General features: G+C 32.7%; 2 protein-coding genes and 2 long non-coding RNA genes across 4 annotated transcripts in view; 3 read left to right on the top strand and 1 right to left on the bottom strand.

Annotated features, from left to right (window-relative positions):
• The window catches only part of LOC111702769 (uncharacterized), a 4,980-nt gene extending 909 nt beyond the window's left edge, over positions 1–4,071 (top strand). The window contains exons 2-4 of the long non-coding RNA XR_002765480.1: positions 128–163; positions 3,227–3,274; positions 3,340–4,071. This is a non-coding gene — a long non-coding RNA (uncharacterized LOC111702769). The remainder of the gene's footprint in view (positions 1–127; positions 164–3,226; positions 3,275–3,339) is intronic.
• On the bottom strand, positions 644–2,100 carry LOC111702768 (uncharacterized). Its single transcript, XM_023474542.1, has 2 exons — positions 2,034–2,100; positions 644–1,567 (listed from the first exon to the last, which is right to left on the bottom strand). Exons 1-2 carry the CDS (start codon positions 2,043–2,045, stop codon positions 716–718), a joined length of 864 nt encoding a protein of 287 aa, XP_023330310.1. The 5' UTR covers positions 2,046–2,100; the 3' UTR covers positions 644–715.
• Positions 4,072–6,332: 2,261 nt separating the features above from the next.
• LOC111702766 (aggrecan core protein-like) lies at positions 6,333–7,274 on the top strand. Its single transcript, XM_023474540.1, has one exon. It carries the CDS (start codon positions 6,333–6,335, stop codon positions 7,272–7,274), a length of 942 nt encoding a protein of 313 aa, XP_023330308.1.
• Positions 7,275–14,367: 7,093 nt separating this feature from the next.
• On the top strand, positions 14,368–19,407 carry LOC111702783 (uncharacterized). The gene is made up of 4 exons (XR_002765488.1): positions 14,368–14,408; positions 18,552–18,609; positions 18,670–18,741; positions 19,328–19,407. It is a non-coding gene; the product is annotated as an uncharacterized LOC111702783 (long non-coding RNA).
• The last annotated feature ends 2,142 nt before the right edge of the window (positions 19,408–21,549 follow it).

Genomic DNA, 21,549 nt, shown 5'->3' on the forward strand with positions numbered 1-21,549 from the left:
TTCCAAACAGACGTGTAAAATGAGGCGGAAGCAGTTATCTTGAATTGGTTTAGTACTCATCTCTGTTTTCTGTTATTACAAGCTAAATTTAACTTGATTGATTGATTACTAAAATTATACGTTGCAGGAATATACGAGAGACAAGAAATCATTGAAATCTCAGGTAATTCATAAGTTTAAAAAGTTAAAATGTAGATATTTATTTATCTATGATATTCACGTTGTTAAAATCTATGCTCGCTAGAGGCGTATACAGATTCCGGATGGGGTGTGTGGCTTAACATAACCCCCATTGCCCTCCCCCCTGTTTCATCCATGATACACCCCTGACACCCATAAAAAGTTATATCCATAATGTTTTCGCTAAGACTTATTTACAATTGCTTTGTTTCCTAAAAGGATATTTTCAGTAATGGCTTCTTTGTTAATGTAAAAACTTGCGAATTTATGCTGCACAGCAAAGAAAGGAAATTGCGAGTAATAAAATCTGTTCAATATAGAAAACAATAATATTTTCTTTATTGTTACTTAGAGCGGGTTTAAAAGTTTGGATTGTGAATCAGACAACCCATTCTTGTCAATATTGCTGGGTTACTTAAAGTCATGTCTACAGTCCATTTAGATGTACTTAACCTCAGACAGATTATAAGTTCAGATAAGTTGTATTCAATAAATAAATTAATAAATATATAAATAGCCGGTTGTACAGTCGGGTTTAGTTGAAGACACTGATAGGAGCTCCTAGTGCACTATCCTCGTCATAACTCTGACCAGAAGTTGGAGCAGTAGGATCTAAACACCATCTAGTGAGTAGGGGTTTAGGAACCTGCTTAGGCTGACTAAACTTCAGGTTACATGTCTCCTTGGGAACAATAGTGCACTGGTGTTCAGGCATCAGTTTAGGGACAAGCTTTGTGGTAAACCGGCAGGTTTTCTGGGGATTCAGATCACATACCTCTTCAGGAACTTCAACAAGAGAAGCGATAGTTTTATCATGACATTCCTCAGCTCCCTCTTCATATGTGCATCCAGCTCCACAGATCTCAACGGGTAGCTTTTCACAACTTGTGTCACCAACAAACTTACCAGGCTGCTTCTCAATATATTTAGTGGCACAGGAGGACTCATAAACAGTTCGACATTCTTCAGGTCCTTGACCGTTACAGACCTTGGTGATTGGCTTGTAACATTTCTTGACGGTCTCGTTGAAAGCCTGTTGCTTGAACGTGATTTGACACTGCTTTTCAAAGTTTTCTTCGCATACTTCCTCCTGGGTTGGTGTGAACTGTGTGATGTAGGTGTAGTGGCACTGTTCCACATTCTTGTGTGTACACTCAAGGATTGGTTCCTTCTCTAGTGAAGTGACCTCCTCAACCTTATCAACACAGCAAAGTCCAGACTCGTTATCTGTGACACAACCACTGAAGTCAACGCCACCAGGTGTGCTCTGCTCTTGTCGTCCAGAACGGAACTGCTGAATAACTCCATTCTGACCATGAGCATGATCATGATTGAAACCAAAGTCAGCAGTTACTACAGAGACTATCAGACTCAGAACACACACTATCTAAATTAAAATAAAGAGATAATAAATTTTAATAATATTCAAAAATGTTCGGGTTATTGCCAAAAATGTAACCAATTCTGGAATGGGAACAGCATTTTTGAGATTTCGAATGTTATTGATATTTTTTAAAAGTAAATAGCTGGGTAGTAAACTGGGTCTGTGTACACTTGCACAATTGCTGGCTTTCATGATGATTGAAGCATTTAAAATCACATCTTGAGTCTAAAAGTCTTCTCCCTTTTCCACAGTTTTCTGGTTCTTACTGTAATACATCACCAAAATTAAGTTGCCCTATATTTCAAAAGTGCTTTCAAAATTCAAAGATTTAAAATAGTAGTCTTGGAATGGTCACATTTTGGATAAGCTGCAGTGGTAAAAGAATTTTACGGGTTTGAGATTTAAAGCAAGTTTACTAAGTTTACTAATCATAAGAAATTATCATGTTTTGTGCAGAATATGGTTATACCTTCATCCTCATGCTGTTGGGAACACACTAACGTAACTGACCAAACCCCGGCGTTAACATCTTTATATATTGAATATTTTGTCATGACTAGGCGTAATCAAACACAAGAATATTTGGACAACACTAATATTATATTCAAATAAACGGATCCTCCTCATAGACTCTGACAGGAGTAGAAATGGGCAACGTTCTTTGAACGATTTTTGTTGTAAAGTTACAGAAAATACGGAAAGAACAGTAAATTTGAAGATAACGAAATGACTATTTTTGTTAACTAAACATGTAATTTTTGGAGTTAAAAGGTATGGGCAATGCCCGATTTACAAAGGTACCCTTGAAACCTTCAAATGATCAATAATATGGAAGATTTTCTTGTTTTTCTAGGTTTTAAAGTGTTATTTTCAGAATATTGCTCTAGCTCTCTTGAAGTGGAAATGTCCAAATATCTTTTGTGGAGAAATCTCCATTGAAAATAATCCGATTTCAAAAATATAAACGAACTAAATTACAAATGAAAGGTTTTAAGGGTACCGTTGTAAATCGGGCATTGTCATCTTTGTTTGGAGGGTAACTAGAAAATACACTTACAGTCCTTTTAAGACCAAAATTCGTCCGTTAAACAGGGGAAAAAATAGGGCTTAAATCCGAAGACCCACAAAAAATTTAGTAAAAACCCAGAAAATGCTGTCAACGAACTAGTGTACTGTTTAGTTAAAACTATTCACGAACGGATTTTAAAACCCAGAAAAGTGTCTAGCCCTAGACTACCCTAGAAGTAAGGGTATATATATTGCTGCACAAAAATAAATACTTGAGGGATATTATTGAAATTTTGTTAAAATAACAAAATATGTTTAAAAGCATTTTTAAACATAATTGTGTAATCATTTTGCAATTTATAAAATGGGATTCATTTGGAAATAATTTAATGCACGATTAATCCTTAAGGAATTCATTCCTGTAAAGGGGGGGTTAAGGGATGATACATTGAAGATGACTTTTTCAATTAAAATCGAAAGTCGTCTTTATTGTATTGATATAATCGCCTATAGGGTACAGATAAGATAATCAGGGTTGATTCTTTAACTTTTATATGCCCTTACATTAAAAATTAATGGACCTTTCTTTTTTTAAAATCATTTGTTTGAATCTTTTGATTTTTTAACAGATAAACTGATAATTAAATATTCTAGAGCACTGGGAAATCTCGGAGCATTAGATTTGAAGAACCAAATAAAAAGGTATACCATCTTATATTTAAAAATTATAAATTTTAATTAAAAAAAATAAGTTAACATTTTTACAGGACGTTCCTTTAAATGTTCGCTTCCCTGACAGAAGACGATAAATCACGAAATTGTGAAAATATGGAAGAGAACAACAATTTGAATTGTTTACAAGAAGCTGAAACTTTTAAATGAACAATACTAGTTAATCTTATTCTCATCGTATCTCTCATTGGTAAACCATCAAACCAATCAGAGATCGAATAAGTTGTGTAATACAGTAATACCCAGAACACAATGGAATAGGAAGACGACATTAAGGCAATAGTTTTACTAGACACTTATTAAATCACAAATTTAGTAAAACGGGTCCGCTGCACGAGCACAATTGTTGTTTCTCATGCTCATTGGAGTTTTTAAAGTTAACACTTGATTATAAATGTCGTCTTCCTATTCCAATTTGTTTGTTCATCAAGATGATAAAGAGAAGAGATCCATGTTTACCTGAGCTGGGAACTTATGGATAAATGCTGTAAGTTAAACTCAGTTTCTCCTTTCTTTTGTTGTACATTAAAGAGTGTAATTTCTCTAAATTGTTCACAAATGTAATGTAAGGAAAGAATGATTTTAACCTATATATTATTTTTTTAAGCTCCCAGCTTATGCTGAATACCTTAAACCCCTCTCCCCTCCCTTGGTGCTGTGTACACAGCACAGTTGCCGAGTTTCGTCTTTACTACAGTCGTCGTCGTATATATCAATACAATTTTTTTATTTCTACCAAGCTTTCAAACAGACATGGATACACATAAACATGGAAACAAAGATAAGCTGTCAATTAACAGCTTTTCTGTGTTTACTTGTAAACTTGTAATTTAAAAAAAAAATGTTGAAAATCAAAACTTGAATAGAAAAGTTGTCTTCATAGTATTGATACAGTTAAACCCTAAATACTAAATACATCGAAAGAATTTATGAAATGTCGTCTTGAAAATTTTTCAATGGGTTTTATATTATTTTACGTAAATCACAGTATTTGCGAAAATATATAAATAGCCATGAATATGCAGAAACAGTTTTACAGAGCTCCATATAATCATTTAATTAAAAAACTAAATATCTACAACATTCAATTATCAGAAAGTGAAGAATACGACATTTGATAAATTCTTTCAATGTATTTAATATTTAGGTTTTAACTGTAAAAACTCCGACCTCTGTATTTAAAATTGTAAACTGAGGCGTACTTGTCGTATTTCTATTCCAGAGTTGAATGGTTCTCACTGTATATATAAACGATGCATAATGTTGACTTTGACATAAAACATAGCAATATGCCGTTTTCAAATCTTTAATTTATGAAAGTTTAATTTGATTTTTATCTGTTCAGAGCTGAAAACTTTAGAATGGTGGATATCGAGATTAATTCTTGATCCTCTCTTTTTTAATATCGAGACTAACCTAATCTTGTACTTGTATCCTGATAAATGTATACAATTCAACCAATCAGAGTTGCATATAGTCGATAAATTTGAAATTTTGCGCGACATTTAAGATTAATATACAGAAACGGGAGGGACTCTCTAATTTTAAAAAAACCGGTATTTTTTATTTTTCTCTATTATATCCAAGAAAGAACGACTTAAGAAGATAATCAAAAGTGTGTCCATTGGATACTCAGATTAAGTAATCGGGATTATGTATATTCCATTCTAAAGTTTTCAGCTCAGATCAGACAATTATTTTCTGTCAATGCAAAGTTTTGCATATTAATATTACCAAGCGTGTGGAGAAAATATACTAAACACCCTACCCTGGCAAGCAAAGGGATATCCGGATAGGATGAAACTTCAGAGACGACTCTACGGAATAATTTATTCATCCTTGGTTTCACACAGCTGTAAACATGGTTCTTTCAATGTCAAATCATTTAGTAAACCTTTAAAAATGAGATTTAAATCCAAATTAGTTCGTTATACTCTATGTTGTATGTCATCTTTAAACTATCAGCCTATGTGGGTAATTATTAAATCTATTGTTTTCCCTCATGCGCTATTTGTTTATTTATTTATTTATTTATTTACTTATTTATTCATTCATTCGTTTATAATTTTTAATAATTAGTTAGGTTTGTCATGTAAATGTTTAAAGTAATTGTTATAGTGTAATAAAATAAATCTGGTTATATTAGAAAAAAAAATCTTGGAAAAGGTTTAACAATTAAATGTAAGAAAATTATTTGAATAAAAATGGCGAACGTTAAAGATCAACCAATAAGATTTTATGAACTGTTTCTAAAATTCTTCACAATCTTTTTAATTCGTCATTTTCTAAGAAAAGTATTCGATGGTGATCGCTACTATAATCTTACTTCTTTCTACTGCGTCTATGAGAAAACTGTTAAGCACGACCCATACCGACCGAAGAACGTAGCGTTCATACAAAATCAGAGAGTTGCAATATTCGACTCTGATTGCAAAAAATTCAATGAAAACGACTTTTTAATTCAACTTTTAATTGCTGGCAAAGTTTTTCCGAATTACAAGCTACAGGTAATTAAAAAGAACCCGTTTTAATTGACAGCTTATCTTTGTTTTCATGTTTTTGTATATCCATGCTATTTAAAAGATTGATATAAATCAAAATTAAAATCAAAAGTCGTCTTCATTATATTCCTAAAATTGCCTACCACATGAAGTTTGAACACGCCTAACCAGAGCAGATTGTTTTACTTTGTTGGGATATTACAAGCGAATGATAATTATGCATTATGCTTAGAAAACATTTGATCTTCACGCATATCTTATTTTTGATAAAGATAGAATTTTAAAGAACAAAAACTTTTTTTTCCACCAAAACTAAGCAGCAAATCAAGAATTCAGAAAAATAATAAAAAAGTCGTCTCGTAGATACTCATGTGATTAATAAAAGCATTCTTACAATTACAATTATTTAGTGGTAAGCCATGACAAATTAATAACTCGATAAAAAAATCTTAACACTTTCGTGAAGAAATCGATTTTTGAACCCATCTTTGAATGTCGTCTTACTTTAGGAACAATTTTTGCAAATTATGACCAAAAAACAAAATCAGATAACTACCATCCAGGAAACCTTACCGCCAAAAACCATCCAGAAAACCCTACCTCCAAATAACATCCAGGAAGCCTTTCCTCAAAATACCTTCCAGGAAACCCTTTTTCCGAATAAAAACAAGGAAACCCTACCTCCAAATACCATCGAGGAAACCCTACCTCCAAATGCCATCCAGGAAACCATATCTCCAATGCAATCCAATAAACCTTACCGCAAAATGCCATCCAGGAAACCCTACCTCCAAATACCATCCAAGAAACCCTACCGAGAAATACCAACCAGGAAACCCTATCTCCAAATACCATCCAGGAAACCCTACCAAGAAATACCATCCAGGAAACCCTACCTTGAAATAACATCCAGGAAACCCTACCAAGAAATACCAACCAGGAAACCCTACCAAGAAATACTATCCAGGAAACCCTACTGCCGAATACCATCCAAGGAACCCTACCTTGAAATAACATCCAGGAAACCCTACCTCCAAATACCATCCAGGAAACCCTACTGCCGAATACCATCCAAGGAACCCTACCTTGAAATAACATCCAGGAAACCCTACCTCCAAATACCATCCAGGAAACCCTACTGCCGAATACCATCCAAGGAACCCTACCTTGAAATAACATCCAGGAAACCCTACCTCCAAATACCATCCAGGAAACCCTATCTCCAAATACCATCCAGGAAACCTTACCTAGAAATACCATCCAGGAAACCCTACCAAGAAATACCAACCATGAAAACCAACCTCCAAATACCATCCAGGAAACCCTACTGCCGAATACCATCCAAGGAACCCTACCTTGAAATACCATCAAGGAAACCATACTGCCGAATACCATCCAAGGAACCCTACCTTGAAATAACATCCAGGAAACCCTACCTAGAAATACCATCCAGGAAACCCTACTGCTGAATACCATCCAAGGAACCCTACCTTGAAATTACATCCAGGAAACCCTACCTCCAAATACCATCCAGGAAACCCTATCTCCAAATACCATCCAGGAAACCCTACCAAGAAATACCAACCAGGAAACCCTGCCTCCAAATACCATCCAGGAAACCCTACCAAGAAATACCAACCAGGAAAACCTACCTCCAAACACCATCCAGGAAACCCTACTGCAGAATACCATCCAAGGAACCCTACCATGAAATATTATCAAGGAACCCCTACTGCCGAATACCATCCAGAAAACCCTACTGCTGAATACCATCCAGGAAATCCTACTGCTGAATACCATCCAAAAAACCCTACCTCAAAATACCATCCAGGAAACCCTACTGCCGAATACCAACAAGAAAACCCTACTGCCGAATACCATAAAGGAAACCTTACCGCCAAATACCATCCAGGAAACCTTACCGCCAAATACCATCCAGGAAAACTTACCGCCAAATACCATCCAGGAAACCGAATTGCGAAAATTTTGCGAAAAAAAATAATGCCAAAATTTCGAGAAAAAAAACGAAAATTTCGCGAAAAATACAAAATTTTCAAGAACAAGTTTTAGCGAAAAAGTTGCGAAAATTCATCAAAAATGACTAAATTTTGAGAAAACAATTTATCTGTGAGCTCAATTGATGGATTAACACAAAATATAAACATAGATTTAAGAACGACTAGGAGACATCAGACAATTCATAGATTTGCTTGAAATACTTTCTCGACCGTTAAGATTTTCTTCTTAAAATACACAATAAAATCTACAACGGTAAGAACCAAAATAATTCTGAAACTTAAAAAGATAGCTAGTGAAATCAAATTCTCTTCATCAAACATTGATTAAAGTAAAGGAAGAGAAATTATTTGTATGACATAATAAAACTTCAAAAATTGAGCTTTCAGATGAGCAGAGAATTCTATTGAGCAATTGATTTTTGCAGCAATAAAACTCAAGGATTTCATAAAAATTTTCCAATTTCGCGAAAATATTTCGCATTTTCGCGAAATTTTCGCATTTCGCGAAATTTTTGCATTTCTGGAAATGATCGCAGTTCGCAAAAATACTTTCTCAATTTTGCGAAGTTTCGCTTTATTTTCGCTTCATTTATTTTCGGAAGAAATGCGAAATGCGACCGAAAGTTTTCGCAATTTTTCGCGAAGCCTTTCGTTCGATCCACTAATCTGGCTACACTAAGTATCTATCTCCTATCTAGCTAAGTATCTAGCTACACTAAGTATTTATCTCCTATCTCTAAACTAAGTATCTATCTCCTATCTAGCTAAGTATCTATCTCCTATCTATCTAAGTATCTATCTCCTATCTATCTTCTATCTAGCTAAGTATCTAGCTACACTAAATATCTATCTCCTATCTACACTAAGTATCTATCTACACTAAGTATTTATCTCCTATCTAGCTAAGTATCTAGCTACACTAAGTATCCATCTCCTATCTAGTTAAGTATCTATCTACACTAAGTATGTATCTCCTATCTAGCCAAGTATCTATCTACACTAAGTATCTAGCTACACTAGGTATCTATCTCCTATCTAGCATCTAGCTACACTAAGTATCTATCTCCTATCTAGCTAAGTATCTAGCTACACTAAATTTCTATCTCCTATCTAGCTAAGTATCTATCTACACTAAGTATGTATCTCCTATCTAGCCAAGTATCTATCTACACTAAGTATCTATCTACACTAAGTATCTAGCTACACTAAGTATCTATCTCCTATCTAGCATCTAGCTACACTAAGTATTTATCTCCTATCTAGCTAAATATCTATCTACGCTAAGTATCTATCTCATATCTAGCTAAGTATTTAGCTACACTAAGTATCTATCTCCTATCTAGCTAAGTATCTATCTCCTATCTAGCTAAGTATCTATCTCCTATCTAGCTAAGTATCTATCTACGCTAAGTATCTATCTCATATCTAGCTAAATATCTAGTTACACTGTAAGTATCTATATCCTATCTAGCTAAGTATCTATCTCCTATCTTGCTAAGTATCTAGTACGGTTTCCACCGGAATTCCGGGTTACGGTTTACGTACGGAAATGATCCGGAAATTTTTTCCATTTCCATTATGGAAAAGGTTCCGGAAAACCGGAATTCCGGAACGATTTTTTTCCGTAAAACGGAAATTTCCGGAACTTTGTTCCGGAATTACGGATCGTTACGGAATTCCGGAACGTTCCGGAAATTCCAAAACGTTCCGGAATATCGTTCTGGAAATTTTCCGGAAAATCGTTCCGGAAATTTCCGGTTTCCGGAATATTTGGTACCAGAATTACATTAAAGTCTTACATATGTAAATACAACACAAGTTAGTAACACTAACAATATATGGATGGATGCCGGACGGTAGAAAAAGTTATACTCAATAATCAATATTCAAAGTTACTATAGCGTGAAATGTAACTGATAAACCGAGGGGGGGGGACTCTACCACTAGCAGGGCAGTAGCTAGCGAGGGGGGGGGGGCAATTATCCTCGATTTTTTTCTTCAAATTTTCAAACTTTGTAAATATGAATTTAATTAAAATAAGAAAAATTCTTTAAGTTCCGATTTACGGAATGGAAATTTTCCAGTTTACGTTTTGTAGACCGTAAAAATTTCCGGCTTACGGAATGGAAACCAGAAATTTTTCCGGTTTACGAAATGGAAACTGGAAATTTTACAGTTTCCATTGCGTAAAACGGAAATTTTTCCGGTTTACGTGACGTAAACCGGAAAATTTCCGGTTTCCATTTATACCGGAATTATCCCGGAATTCCGGTTTACGCAACAAATTTCCGGATCATTCCATTTCCAAAATGGAAATTTTTTTCCGGAAAAATGGAAACCCTAGTATCTAGCTACACTAAGTATTTATCTCATATCTAGCTAAGTATCTATTACACAATGTATTTATCTCCTATCTAGCTAAGTATCTATCTACACTAAGTATCTATCTCCTATCTAGCTAAGTATCTAGCTACACTAAGTATTTATCTCCTATCTAGCTAAGTATCTAGCTACACTAAGTATCTATCTCCTATCTAGCTATAGTATCTATCTACACTAAGTATCTATCTCCTATCTAGCTATAGTATCTATCTACACTAAGTATCTATCTATTTGAGTGATTTGTATGGGAGTTTACGAATGGTGTCCCACTGGGTTAAGTTCTGAAGAAGATGTTTAAGTCAGGGAGTAAAGAAAAGGTTTGAGCTAGATATTGTTGAAGAATGATGATTCAAATTTTAAATGGATTGTAATTGGATCTTGACAACTTTACAACAATTAATAACGTCAAACAGCTAAATATTAAATTCTATTTCAATTTTTTGTAAAGATTTGTGTATTAATGATGGTAATAGAAGTTTTATGGATCAAGCCCGTCTAAGTTGTATATGCTATTGTTTCAATACTTTACTATATGTTCATATGTTTCTTAACTATAAATCCTTCATGATTCACGTTCTAATAATTAATGTCTCTATTATTATAAATCCTCCATGGTTCAGGTTAAAATAATTAATACCTCCATGATTATAAATACTCCATGGTTCAGGTTCTAATAATTATTCTCTCCATGATTATGAATACTCCATGGTAAATGTTCTAATAATTAATCTTTCCATGGTTATGAATACTCCATGGTTCAGGTTCTAATAATTAATCCCTCCATGGTTATGAATACTCCATAGTTCAGGTTCTAATAAGTAATCTCTCCATGATTCAGGTTCTAATAATTAATCCCTCCATAGTTAGAAACACTCCATGGTTCAGGTTCTAATAATTAATCCCTCCATGGTTATGAATACTCCATGGTTCAGGTTCTAATAATTAATCACCACCTTGTATGAGTAAGATGTTACAAAACAAAAGCTGGCAAACCCTGAAGGCAATTAACTAGACGTACACTGCCGCGAATACATTTTAAATTTAGAATGTCACACGCTCAGGTGTATACAGTGGGACTCATAGAACTATGGAATTGGAAGACGACTACTAAAATCTGATTTTATTTTAGTCCCAAATACAGTGTGAAGTGTACAAAACCTCATTTAAATTTATTTTCAAGCAATGGCAATGATAAAAGGATTTGCTTTTAGCAACATAACATACACTTGAAATTTCATAAACGTCGTCTTTATATTTCATCATTTTATGGGTCCCACTGCATGTGAAAACAGGTTTATCCAAGAGGGGTTCTTTAAATATTCTTTAAATATAATTCAAAATAAAATTCATTGGAAAATGTAAAAAGTGGAAACGATTACAAGAACTATGGGGGAAGGATAGCAAAGTATATCTATCTATCTATATTTCAACATCTATTTATTATTCTAGTGGTCATTTAGTTCTTATCCAGAACGTAATTAATAAATCAATTCATACCTTTGATCGAGGATTATGCTAATTATCTCATAGGAATCTACAAACAAACTTGTAAACAAGAAATGTCATTTAATATTTTAAACCGCTGGGCCGGGTTGTAAAAATACTATAAAAAATTGTGCGTTTCTTTTTGTCCAATGCTTCTGATTGACACTTTAAAGGAACTGTTAAGGAAAATCAAATGATGGTATTGACTGAAACCTAAAGAATTTATAGAGTTGAACGAGGCCTGTATGAGTTTTCTCTGATATCCTTGTCTCGAGAAAATTGGTCTAAAACTGTGTCAACTTTATACCAAAACTTATATAAATGGGATCTGGTATAGGAATCAAATAGACGCCTAAAAAGATTGTTTATCTAAAAATGACGCTATTGGTTCACGGGAAGGTTTTGATCAAATTATATTGCAAAACGTCTCTTTTAAATAAATTTATCGGCATATTTGATTGGAACCATTTCTGAATATTGTTTATGTTAAGAATTCTCAATTTTTTATTGACAAAAAGGTTTTATTTTTGCAACTTCTTCATGTTGCTTTATTCCTTTGCGGTTAATTTGATATGTTCTAGATTGGCAGGGTTTTATTTGAACACTTAGACTTTATTGCGTGGCTGATGGGTAACAAGAAACAACAACAACTACAACAACTACAACAACATCTACAACAACAACAACAACAACAACAACAACAACAACAACTACAACAACATCTACAACAACTACAACAACAACAACAACAACAACAACAACAGCAACAACTACAACAACAAAACAAGAAGAACAAGAATAACAAGAACAAGAGAAAGAATACGAACAAGAACAAGAGAAATAACACGAACAAGACCAATAGAAAGAACAAGAACAAGAACAAGAACGAGAGAATGAACAAGAACAAGAACAAGAGAATGAATCTATGCAATGAACAAACAATTAAGTCTTCATAGTTCTCTTCAAAATTATCATCATGGTTTGAAACGTAGGACGCCATGTCATTATTAGCTCAGTTTGAGTTTATTATCATGGAGAGACTGTTAATTATCTGTTTATGGTTCGCCTTGATAACATTATAAATTCCACCGCAATTCTTTATTGCAGCGAAATAAGTCCTGGTATTAAGCTATATTCAGCTTAAAGAACAAGGTTTCAATTCTTGATTAAGTGCTTAAAGGGACTGATAGATGAAGTTTAAAGTGATTCTATACATTTAAAGATCGTCAAACGATCGTTTTTTGTTTCGTTTTCCGATCGTTTTCAAAAACGGTCGTTTACGATCGTTAACGAAACTGCGAGGCTTATAAAACGATCATAATGGAAAACAATCGTTTTGAAAAACGATCATTTCGTTTCCGTTTTTTTGTCGTCGTTTTCATAACGAAACGATCGTTTTTCAAAAAGTGAAAACGTTAACATCCCTATTAACAGTGGTATAATTTTACCTTTTATAAACACTGAGCACGATGCATTGGTTTTTCTCATTTATACTTGGTCAGATAAATTGTGAAATAAAGGGTACTGTTGTAAATAGGATATCCCAAGCTCTTTATTTGGAGAGACATTTTTAATTTGCTAAGATGCCATTAACAGAAATTATACTTTATTGATTTCTCAGAAGAAAGTTTTTTTCATAAATATTTTCTAGCATCTCTGCAGTACAGTGTGTACAATTGACGCATTTTGAACATTTTTGAATCTTTTTCGTAAGTAATTTACTTCCACTAGTTTCTCAATAAAACAATTAAAACACCACTTTGTACTTAAACCCTAAAATGGCAGTCTTAATGTTAATGGTTGACAATAGTGCAATGTGCAATGTGTATAGCCCAATTATTCAAGGTTAGTTCATTATAAAAAATTATACCGCTAACTTTTGGAAAAATGTTTTAAATGTTTAAGGCCTTTTAAAAATTTAAGTTCCAGATCTATCTTTAATTTTTTTATACCATCTGATCATTTGACCGTCCTGCCCTATAACTAAGAAATTCTAAGGGTATATGAATAAAAATGTAATTGCTAGTACAAAAAATCACTCCCTAGCCTGAGGATTAAGAAAGCATTTTAATGGAATAAATAAAAAATGAGCACTGAAACAATCTAATTAATGTTTAATCAATTCCAAATCAGGAAAACCTTCGGAAAATAAATCTTTTCATACTGTATCCCATTTTCATACTATATCCCATTTTCATACTGTATCCCATTTTCATACTGTATCCCATTTTATAAAAAAAATAACTTTTTTTTTGGTTTGTAAAATATTTTGTAAATTTTCCAATTGAATGAAAATCATAAAATTTTAGTGAAAAGGGTTATATAGACAGCATATATGAAAATTAACACTGATGAATGTTATAGTAGAAAATGGGGCCAGAAGTTTAATTACTAACGGCCGTTTTCATGATATTTATCAAGATACCCTCACTACCTTGAAAGTCAATAAAACCAACAAAGTTTTAAACGTAATTTGAGCTTGNCCCCCCCCCCCCGAGCTACAATTATAAAAAAAGTTAATTAGGCCTTTTTTGTTAATTAAACAGTGTAATAAATATCAGTCTTATTGAAACTAAAGTTTGAATGTTTTCTTCTTTCATCATGGTTCTGTTATGACAAAACTTTTCTAGGCCAATAGTGCCTAGTTTAAGTCAGGCAGTCAGGCAGTGTTATACTATTTCTGCATCAATATACCTTCAAGCCGACAAGGGAATAATGGTTAGAAACTTAAAGAGGAAGAGAGGGGGGGGCTAAAAAAGGGTTCGTTTCAGTGATGTTTGGGCCCGGGCTTTTAATTTGTGAAGCAAGCTTTGGATGCAAAGATTAATTAAAATTACAGATAGAACACTAGATGTGGTCTTTTTAAGATTTCTAAGTATTTCGTTCACAATAACCCTGAGGAGTTACGCGTAGTCGGCGTAGAACAGGCTCTCTCTCTGTCTTGCAATTCTACCTGGGCTACTGCCTCGGGGTTATTGTGAACGAAATTCTTATAAATCTTGAAAAGACGACATCTAGTGTCCTATCTGTTATTTTAATTAATCTATGGTTGGATGAAATAAAGAAGGAAGCAATCGTTTTCCTCCTTTCTGGACTTTTGGGATTTCCGATTGAAAAATTAAAAAATTAAGAATTAAAAAATTAAAAATTAAAAAAGATACCCTTGAAAACTTTGTCAAAAAAAGGATAATTGAGATGAGAAGTTTTCTGGCAAAAAGTTGACTTTTTAAAATTCTCGTTTCTTTGCAAAAGTGACTTGCGGATCTATGTTTGCAAAGAAATTTTGCATGATTTTTGCACAGATGCCTTTCAAGAGAATTTGCACATTTTCAGTTTTCCTCGAAAACAAATTTAGTTTTCAAAAATGTTGCAAATATATTTGCAAATTTGAGTTCGTCGTGGTAAGGGCTTTTCAAAAATGTATAAATTAACATATTTCGCGCACTTTTTGTTTTTGGACATTTTTTGCTTAATAACTTAATATTGCAATAAATACTTGAAATTTTGCAAATTTGCTAATTTTTTTGCATATATTTCAAGTATAGCCCAAAGGGCTTTCTAAAAATGTATCAAATTTTATAGATTTGCATCACAATAAGAAAATAGGGGGAAGGGGGCTCAGACTATTTTGGGTAAAACAGACGTCAGCCTGAATAACTTTTAGTCTCAAAATGTATGCTCAAGCCAAAATATTAGAAAATAAATATGAACAAAATTAAAAGTTTGATTGATCGGAAATATCTATCTCTTGTTAACAGATATTTTCTTGATTTTAAATAATAGGGAAGGAATTCCAGAATAGTGAGTTTTAGGTTCTCACAGAGTAAGTATATTACATGATTTTATGATGAAAACCAAACCAGCATAAATGTGAGAAAAACACAAGAATTTAATTCAATCTTTCTGTGTAGGCTTGTATGACACGAGCCAATTGTTATTTAATTTTTGATACAAAAAATCTAAATTCACACAATCCCTTGGAATTTTCTGTGATCTACTAATTTGGTCGGGTTGCATGTTATAAATAAAGTTTCTATCAAGGTTTACCAAACTTATAATTCTTCCTTAACTTTAACTTTAACTTTATGAAAGGGATTGTAGTCATAATTTCAAGTGATCTTTCATGCCCTATTCTCAACAAAAAATAAACAAATGAAGAAATAAAGAAAATATCGACGTTTTTCTTTATAGAAAAGGGGGTTGAATTCGGACATAAACATTTTATTTCTCCCGCAGGTAGATAACCAGAATTTGGAAATAGGGATAACTCTACATAATTTAAGATAATTTCGTTGTTAATCAGCCATGTCTACAGTCTCTTTAAAGGGAGTGTTCGCGAACACTCCCTTTAAAACTATTGTTGACGGACGCGGGACGAAATCTCTTTTATTTCTATTTGATTATAAATTTAATTTGATGTCTGAAACAAATTAAGATTTGATTAAAACTTTAAAATAAAATGAATAAACAAAGTTTCTGGTTAATACTATTTGTTTCCCCAAGATTTTGCATTTTATTGGATTTATTTTATATCCTTGGTGCTTTATATAATTGCAGGAAAACAGGGAAATAATAAAAAATATAGGAATATTGATCGACCTCTATAATATCTGCAGTTATCGTTTAGTTTAAAATTGCAAATTTGATAATTACTCTGTTTCAAACACAAGGAAATTGGGGAAAATTACATTTTTTCTTTTTAAATCTTTAGAAATTCACAATTTTCATTTTTTTAAATTTGTACATTTTTCAAATTTTGTAATCTCCATTAACAAATAAACTAGATCCAACTCTAGTTTCTTTTTTAAAATAATAATGAAAAAAGTACCATTAAAACCTTATTCGGATAAAAATGTAAAAAGTCACAAGTTAAAATAAACTATTTAGATAAAGAAAAACATGGATCTCTAATTCATACTTGATCAGACAAAACTTTTAAGGGACCGCGTTGTAAATATGACATTGCCATCTTTACATGGAGGGTCATTTGAACTTACGTTTACAGTCCCTTCAAGATAGAAAAATGTTATGAAAGTGAAGAAAATTCTGAATATTGAGCTAGATGAATAAATTATTTGTTAAATTGGGCGAAACATCCAATCATGCATGATAATTATACGGGGTACCAACAAAACACGAGACTATTTAACGACGACATAAAAGTCAATCTTAATATTTTATCTTTTAAAAATGTATAATAAAGTTATACCAACTTTAGAATTTACAAATTAGATTTAATAAATAACTTTAGTTCAGTAATTTTGTTCTGGTAACCCTCGAATTACATATTTAATTGTAGACAATACAATATACATATATGGGTAGTTCATGTAAACTAACTGCAACCAAGTATATTTGTAGACTATACAATATACATATATGGGTAGTTCATGTAAACTAACTGCAACCAAGTATATCCTTTTCAGTCATATTTTCACCTCTAATTCAAAATCCGTTGATTAAAATCACGCAAATCTGCCCCTTTAGTATAAGTAAATTCAGCCTATATGAAGCATAAAGTCTGACCGCGTTAACCTTGTTGCACTGGCTAGTCCTGTCCATAGAGCTGGGTACAGTACAAACTGGGACCGGAAAGGTTGACCCGGCTCGGCTGCCCGTGTGATGTAAACTATTTAATTAAATTTTTTTGTTTAAAAAAAACAGTATGAAATTCTTCATTGAGCAGGTAAACATGGGCTCAGAAGCAAAGGCTTGATGACTTTTTACTGTTATATGATTGGTCAAAAGAATTATTTTGACTTTTTACAAAATACCTAGATGTTTTTAAACTTTACATATGATAATGAAGGGAATGTTNTCAGTGCTTCTAGATAGATTTTTAATTCAGTGCTTCTAGATAGATTTTTAATTCAGTGCTTCTAGATAGATTTTTAATTCAGTGCTTCTAGATAGATTTTTAATTCAGTGCTTCTAGATAGATTTTTAATTCAGTGCTTCTAGATAGATTTTTAATTCAGTGCTTCTAGATAGATTTTTAATTCAGTGCTTCTAGATAGATTTTTAATTCAGTGCTTCTAGATAGATTTTTAATTCAGTGCTTCTAGATAGATTTTTAATTCAGTGCTTCTAGATAGATTTTTAATTCAGTGCTTCTAGATAGATTTTTAATTCAGTGCTTCTAGATAGATTTTTAATTCAGTGCTTCTAGATAGATTTTTAATTCAGTGCTTCTAGATAGATTTTTAATTCAGTGCTTCTAGATAGATTTTTAATTCAGTGCTTCTAGATAGATTTTTAATTCAGTGCTTCTAGATAGATTTTTAATTCAGTGCTTCTAGATAGATTTTTAATTCAGTGCTTCTAGATAGATTTTTAATTCAGTGCTTCTAGATAGATTTTTAATTACATTGTAAATAAATCTACACAATCCTAAGAAGTTTGAAGATTCTAATAAATTATTTTAATTATCTTTGTTAGTGAACATTTAGTATTTCTTCATTGATTTTGATTGTAATGTTATTTGGATACTTAATTGTAAATATTTTTTATATCGCGGAGGGATTTCGATTTGATTTTTATTTTTCTGGTAAATTCGAAGAAGCTGCATTGTTATTTCAAACTTATAGATGGACATTAAACAGGGAGTAAGAAATAGAAGGGAGATATAACTGACGCGGTTCGCCCTACCATATGATTATACATGCTTTTAGGCGGGTACTCCATTTATTTATCAAATATTAAGAAATATGCGGTAATTGTACATCTGAAAAATGTTTCTTATACAAATGGAGTACCCGTCTGCAAATCATGTATAATCATTTGGTAGGGCGAACTGCGTCAGTTATATATCTCCCTTCTATTTCATACTCCCTGACATTAAAGTATGTTAAAATTTTTTAGATATTCCTCTCTGCTCATTATAATGATGAAAACGCAGAAAATGAGAAAACCAGAGGAGGTAAGATAACATAAATTTTTGTTTTTATCTTTTTAAAAATTTTCTAAATTCTTTTCTTAGATGATGGCAGTTGTTGATAAAATAGAAGAAGAAGATGGTGTAATAACTGTCTATTTTAACACTCCTTACGAGGTATTTGATCCTGATCTTGATCCAGATCTTGATCCTGATCTTGATCCTGAGATGGAATTTAAAGAATTTGAGCCGCGGTTTAAATCCGCCAAAACCCGGTTTAAATTAAGCGCCGGCTTAAATCTTGAAACATTTGATACAATTTTAAGTGGAACCAACCAAATTTAAACCGCCGCTCAAATTCTTTAAATTCGGCCACAGATCTTGATCCTGATCTTGAACCTGATCTTGATCCTGATTTTGATCCTGATCTTGATCTTGATCTTGATCCTGATCTTGATCCTGATCTTGATCCTGATCTTGATCCTGATCTTGATCCTGATCTTGATCCTGAGATGGAATTTAAAGAATTTGAGCCGCGGTTTAAGTCCGCCAAAACCCGGTTTAAATTAAGCGCCGGCTTAAATCTTGAAACATTTGATACAAATTTTAAGTGGAACCAACCATATTTAAACCGCCGCTCAAATTCTTTAAATTCGGCCACACTGATCTTGATCCTGATCTTGATCCTGATCTTGATCCTGATCTTGATCCTGATCTTGATCCTGATCTTGATCCTGATCTTGATCCTGATCTTGATCTCCAGGTAGAAGTTGATGATCCTATTATTGAGTTTACTTCCAACAAGAAACTATCTCAACTGAGACCAGTTTACACATCAGCAGGTACAGTACAAGTGTACAGGCTGTCCAGAGCCCGAAATTTAAAAGAGTATCGTTGAACGAAACTCTCGCAATTTCCTTTTTGGGGTCTAAACATTTGTGTAGATTTTGATTGTAGAGCTTCGAAAAAAAGGGAGAACATAAATAAACTGAAAAAAAATAGTTCATAACAAAATATTGATATTCACAAAACTGCCTAAACCCATTCGTGAAACCCGGGTTTTAAAACTGGTTTTCAGAACAATACACTGTCTTAAGTTTTGGCCTTAGTAGGTATAATACAGTGTAAAGGGTGTCTCATCAGTAGGTATAATACAGTGTAAAGGGTGTCTCATCAGTAGGTATAATACAGTGTACAGGGTGTCTCATCAGTAGGTATAATACAGTGTACAGGGTGTCTCATCAGTAGGTATAATACAGTGTATAGGGTGTCTCATCAGTAGGTATAATACAGTGTACAGGGTATCTCATCAGTAGGTATAATACAGTGTACAGGGTGTCTCATCAAACTTGAAAATGTTAAAAAAAATTGCACAATTTAAGTCGTCTTTTGACTAGCATTGTTCAGTTAAATATCTTTTATAAAAGTTTATTTTTGCAACTTTTACTTTTTTCAGTTTTCATTTTTTCATTTGAACCAATCTTTGTAAATATCTTTTTCAATTTTAATAAATTTTGTTCCTTGAAAAAAAACTATGTATTTTTATATACAGTACTAATAATATAATTCTTATGAATAAACAGATAATTTTAAAATATGTTAATAAAATTAACAACGAAAAGAAAAGTTTACATAAAACTTTCTTTACGGGGGGGGCGGGGTATAGAGGATATGAAGGTAATAAATAAATAATAAATTTTTTCTCTCTTAATATTTTTTAGGCCCTTGTTTAGTGTCAAGAAAACCAAAAATTAAATCTATCAGAAGTAAAGGTAATAATGTTTTATCTGAATCTTGTAGACCTGAGATATTTCAAATTTAAGATAATATTATAATCAAAAAGTCAAATTTAAATATCATTAGGTAAAGATGTAGGATATATGATAATTCGAGTTTGATGCAAGTAATAAGTAACGTTTCAACTTATTTTTTGTAAATTTACTTGCAATTGCATTGTTAAAAAGGTTAAATTTTAAACAATTCTACAATTAAAAAATTTAAAATACGATTCTTGAGAAGCCGCTTGAAAACCCATCCAGAACCAAGAAATATATAGACCAGGAATCGCAATATCTCATGCGTCAAATCTGTTTACTGCAGTGGGAGGAGATCAAAACAAAGAATTCAGAGGCAACGCATCATTTTTGAGGGAAAATGGCCCAAGGGGTGGAATGACCAGAAATCCAAAAATCCAAAGTATTTGCTCTAACTTAATATATTAACTTGTTTTTTGTTGGACTGTAATATCACATCAGACCTGTGTAGTCCTTTTCCTTCAACTTCTGTGGGGGCACTGGGTTTGTTTACATACATTCCTCCCATCACTCTACAGTGTACAGTACACAATTTGTACACAATATAGTTCCTTGTCCAGAACTATTTCAAATAAAAACAATTAATTTTTACCTTATCGGTCCTCGGTAATCGGTATATCTGAATGGTGCAGTGTGGTACAAACAGTAAACAACCCGTCTTAATGGGACTGTACACTTTATTCTCAACTTACACTCCATTTACAAAGTGACATGTCCAATTTACAAAGGTACCATTTAAACCTTTGTCTGATTAAGTATAAACGAAATATCCATTTGTTCTCTTTGAACACTGTTTACTTTCACTTGTGTTTTATCAATAAAAGTGATTTTCAAATTTATTTAATTGATAAAATTGTATATTATCAAGCAGGAAATCTTCCATAAAATTAATAACATTAGGTTATGGCACGGGTGTGTAATAAATGTTGTTAGAACATACCTATATATATATATGCGTTGTACAAGGTTCAAAAGGATCTAACTGCGTTAATCCTTAGCTACGTAAAACTTGTAATGCGATTCTATTCTACTGGACTGATACAGTTCATGTGACAAGCTTTGAAGAGAAAGGTATTCACTAGAGCTCACATGAAATACCAAAGTTAATCCCTTTAACACAGCTTTTCTTTAAAATTCTTGAAATTCCGCAAGTTTTTCAAAGAAAAAAAGT

Source organism: Eurytemora carolleeae, unplaced genomic scaffold (assembly GCF_000591075.1).
Source record: "Eurytemora carolleeae unplaced genomic scaffold, Eaff_2.0 scaffold491, whole genome shotgun sequence".
Classification (NCBI taxonomy): domain Eukaryota; kingdom Metazoa; phylum Arthropoda; class Copepoda; order Calanoida; family Temoridae; genus Eurytemora; species Eurytemora carolleeae.

Coding starts and splice junctions, on each gene's coding strand:
- LOC111702766 (XM_023474540.1), top strand. CDS start 6,333: ATGACCAAAAAACAAAATCAGATAACTACCATCCAGGAAACCTTACCG.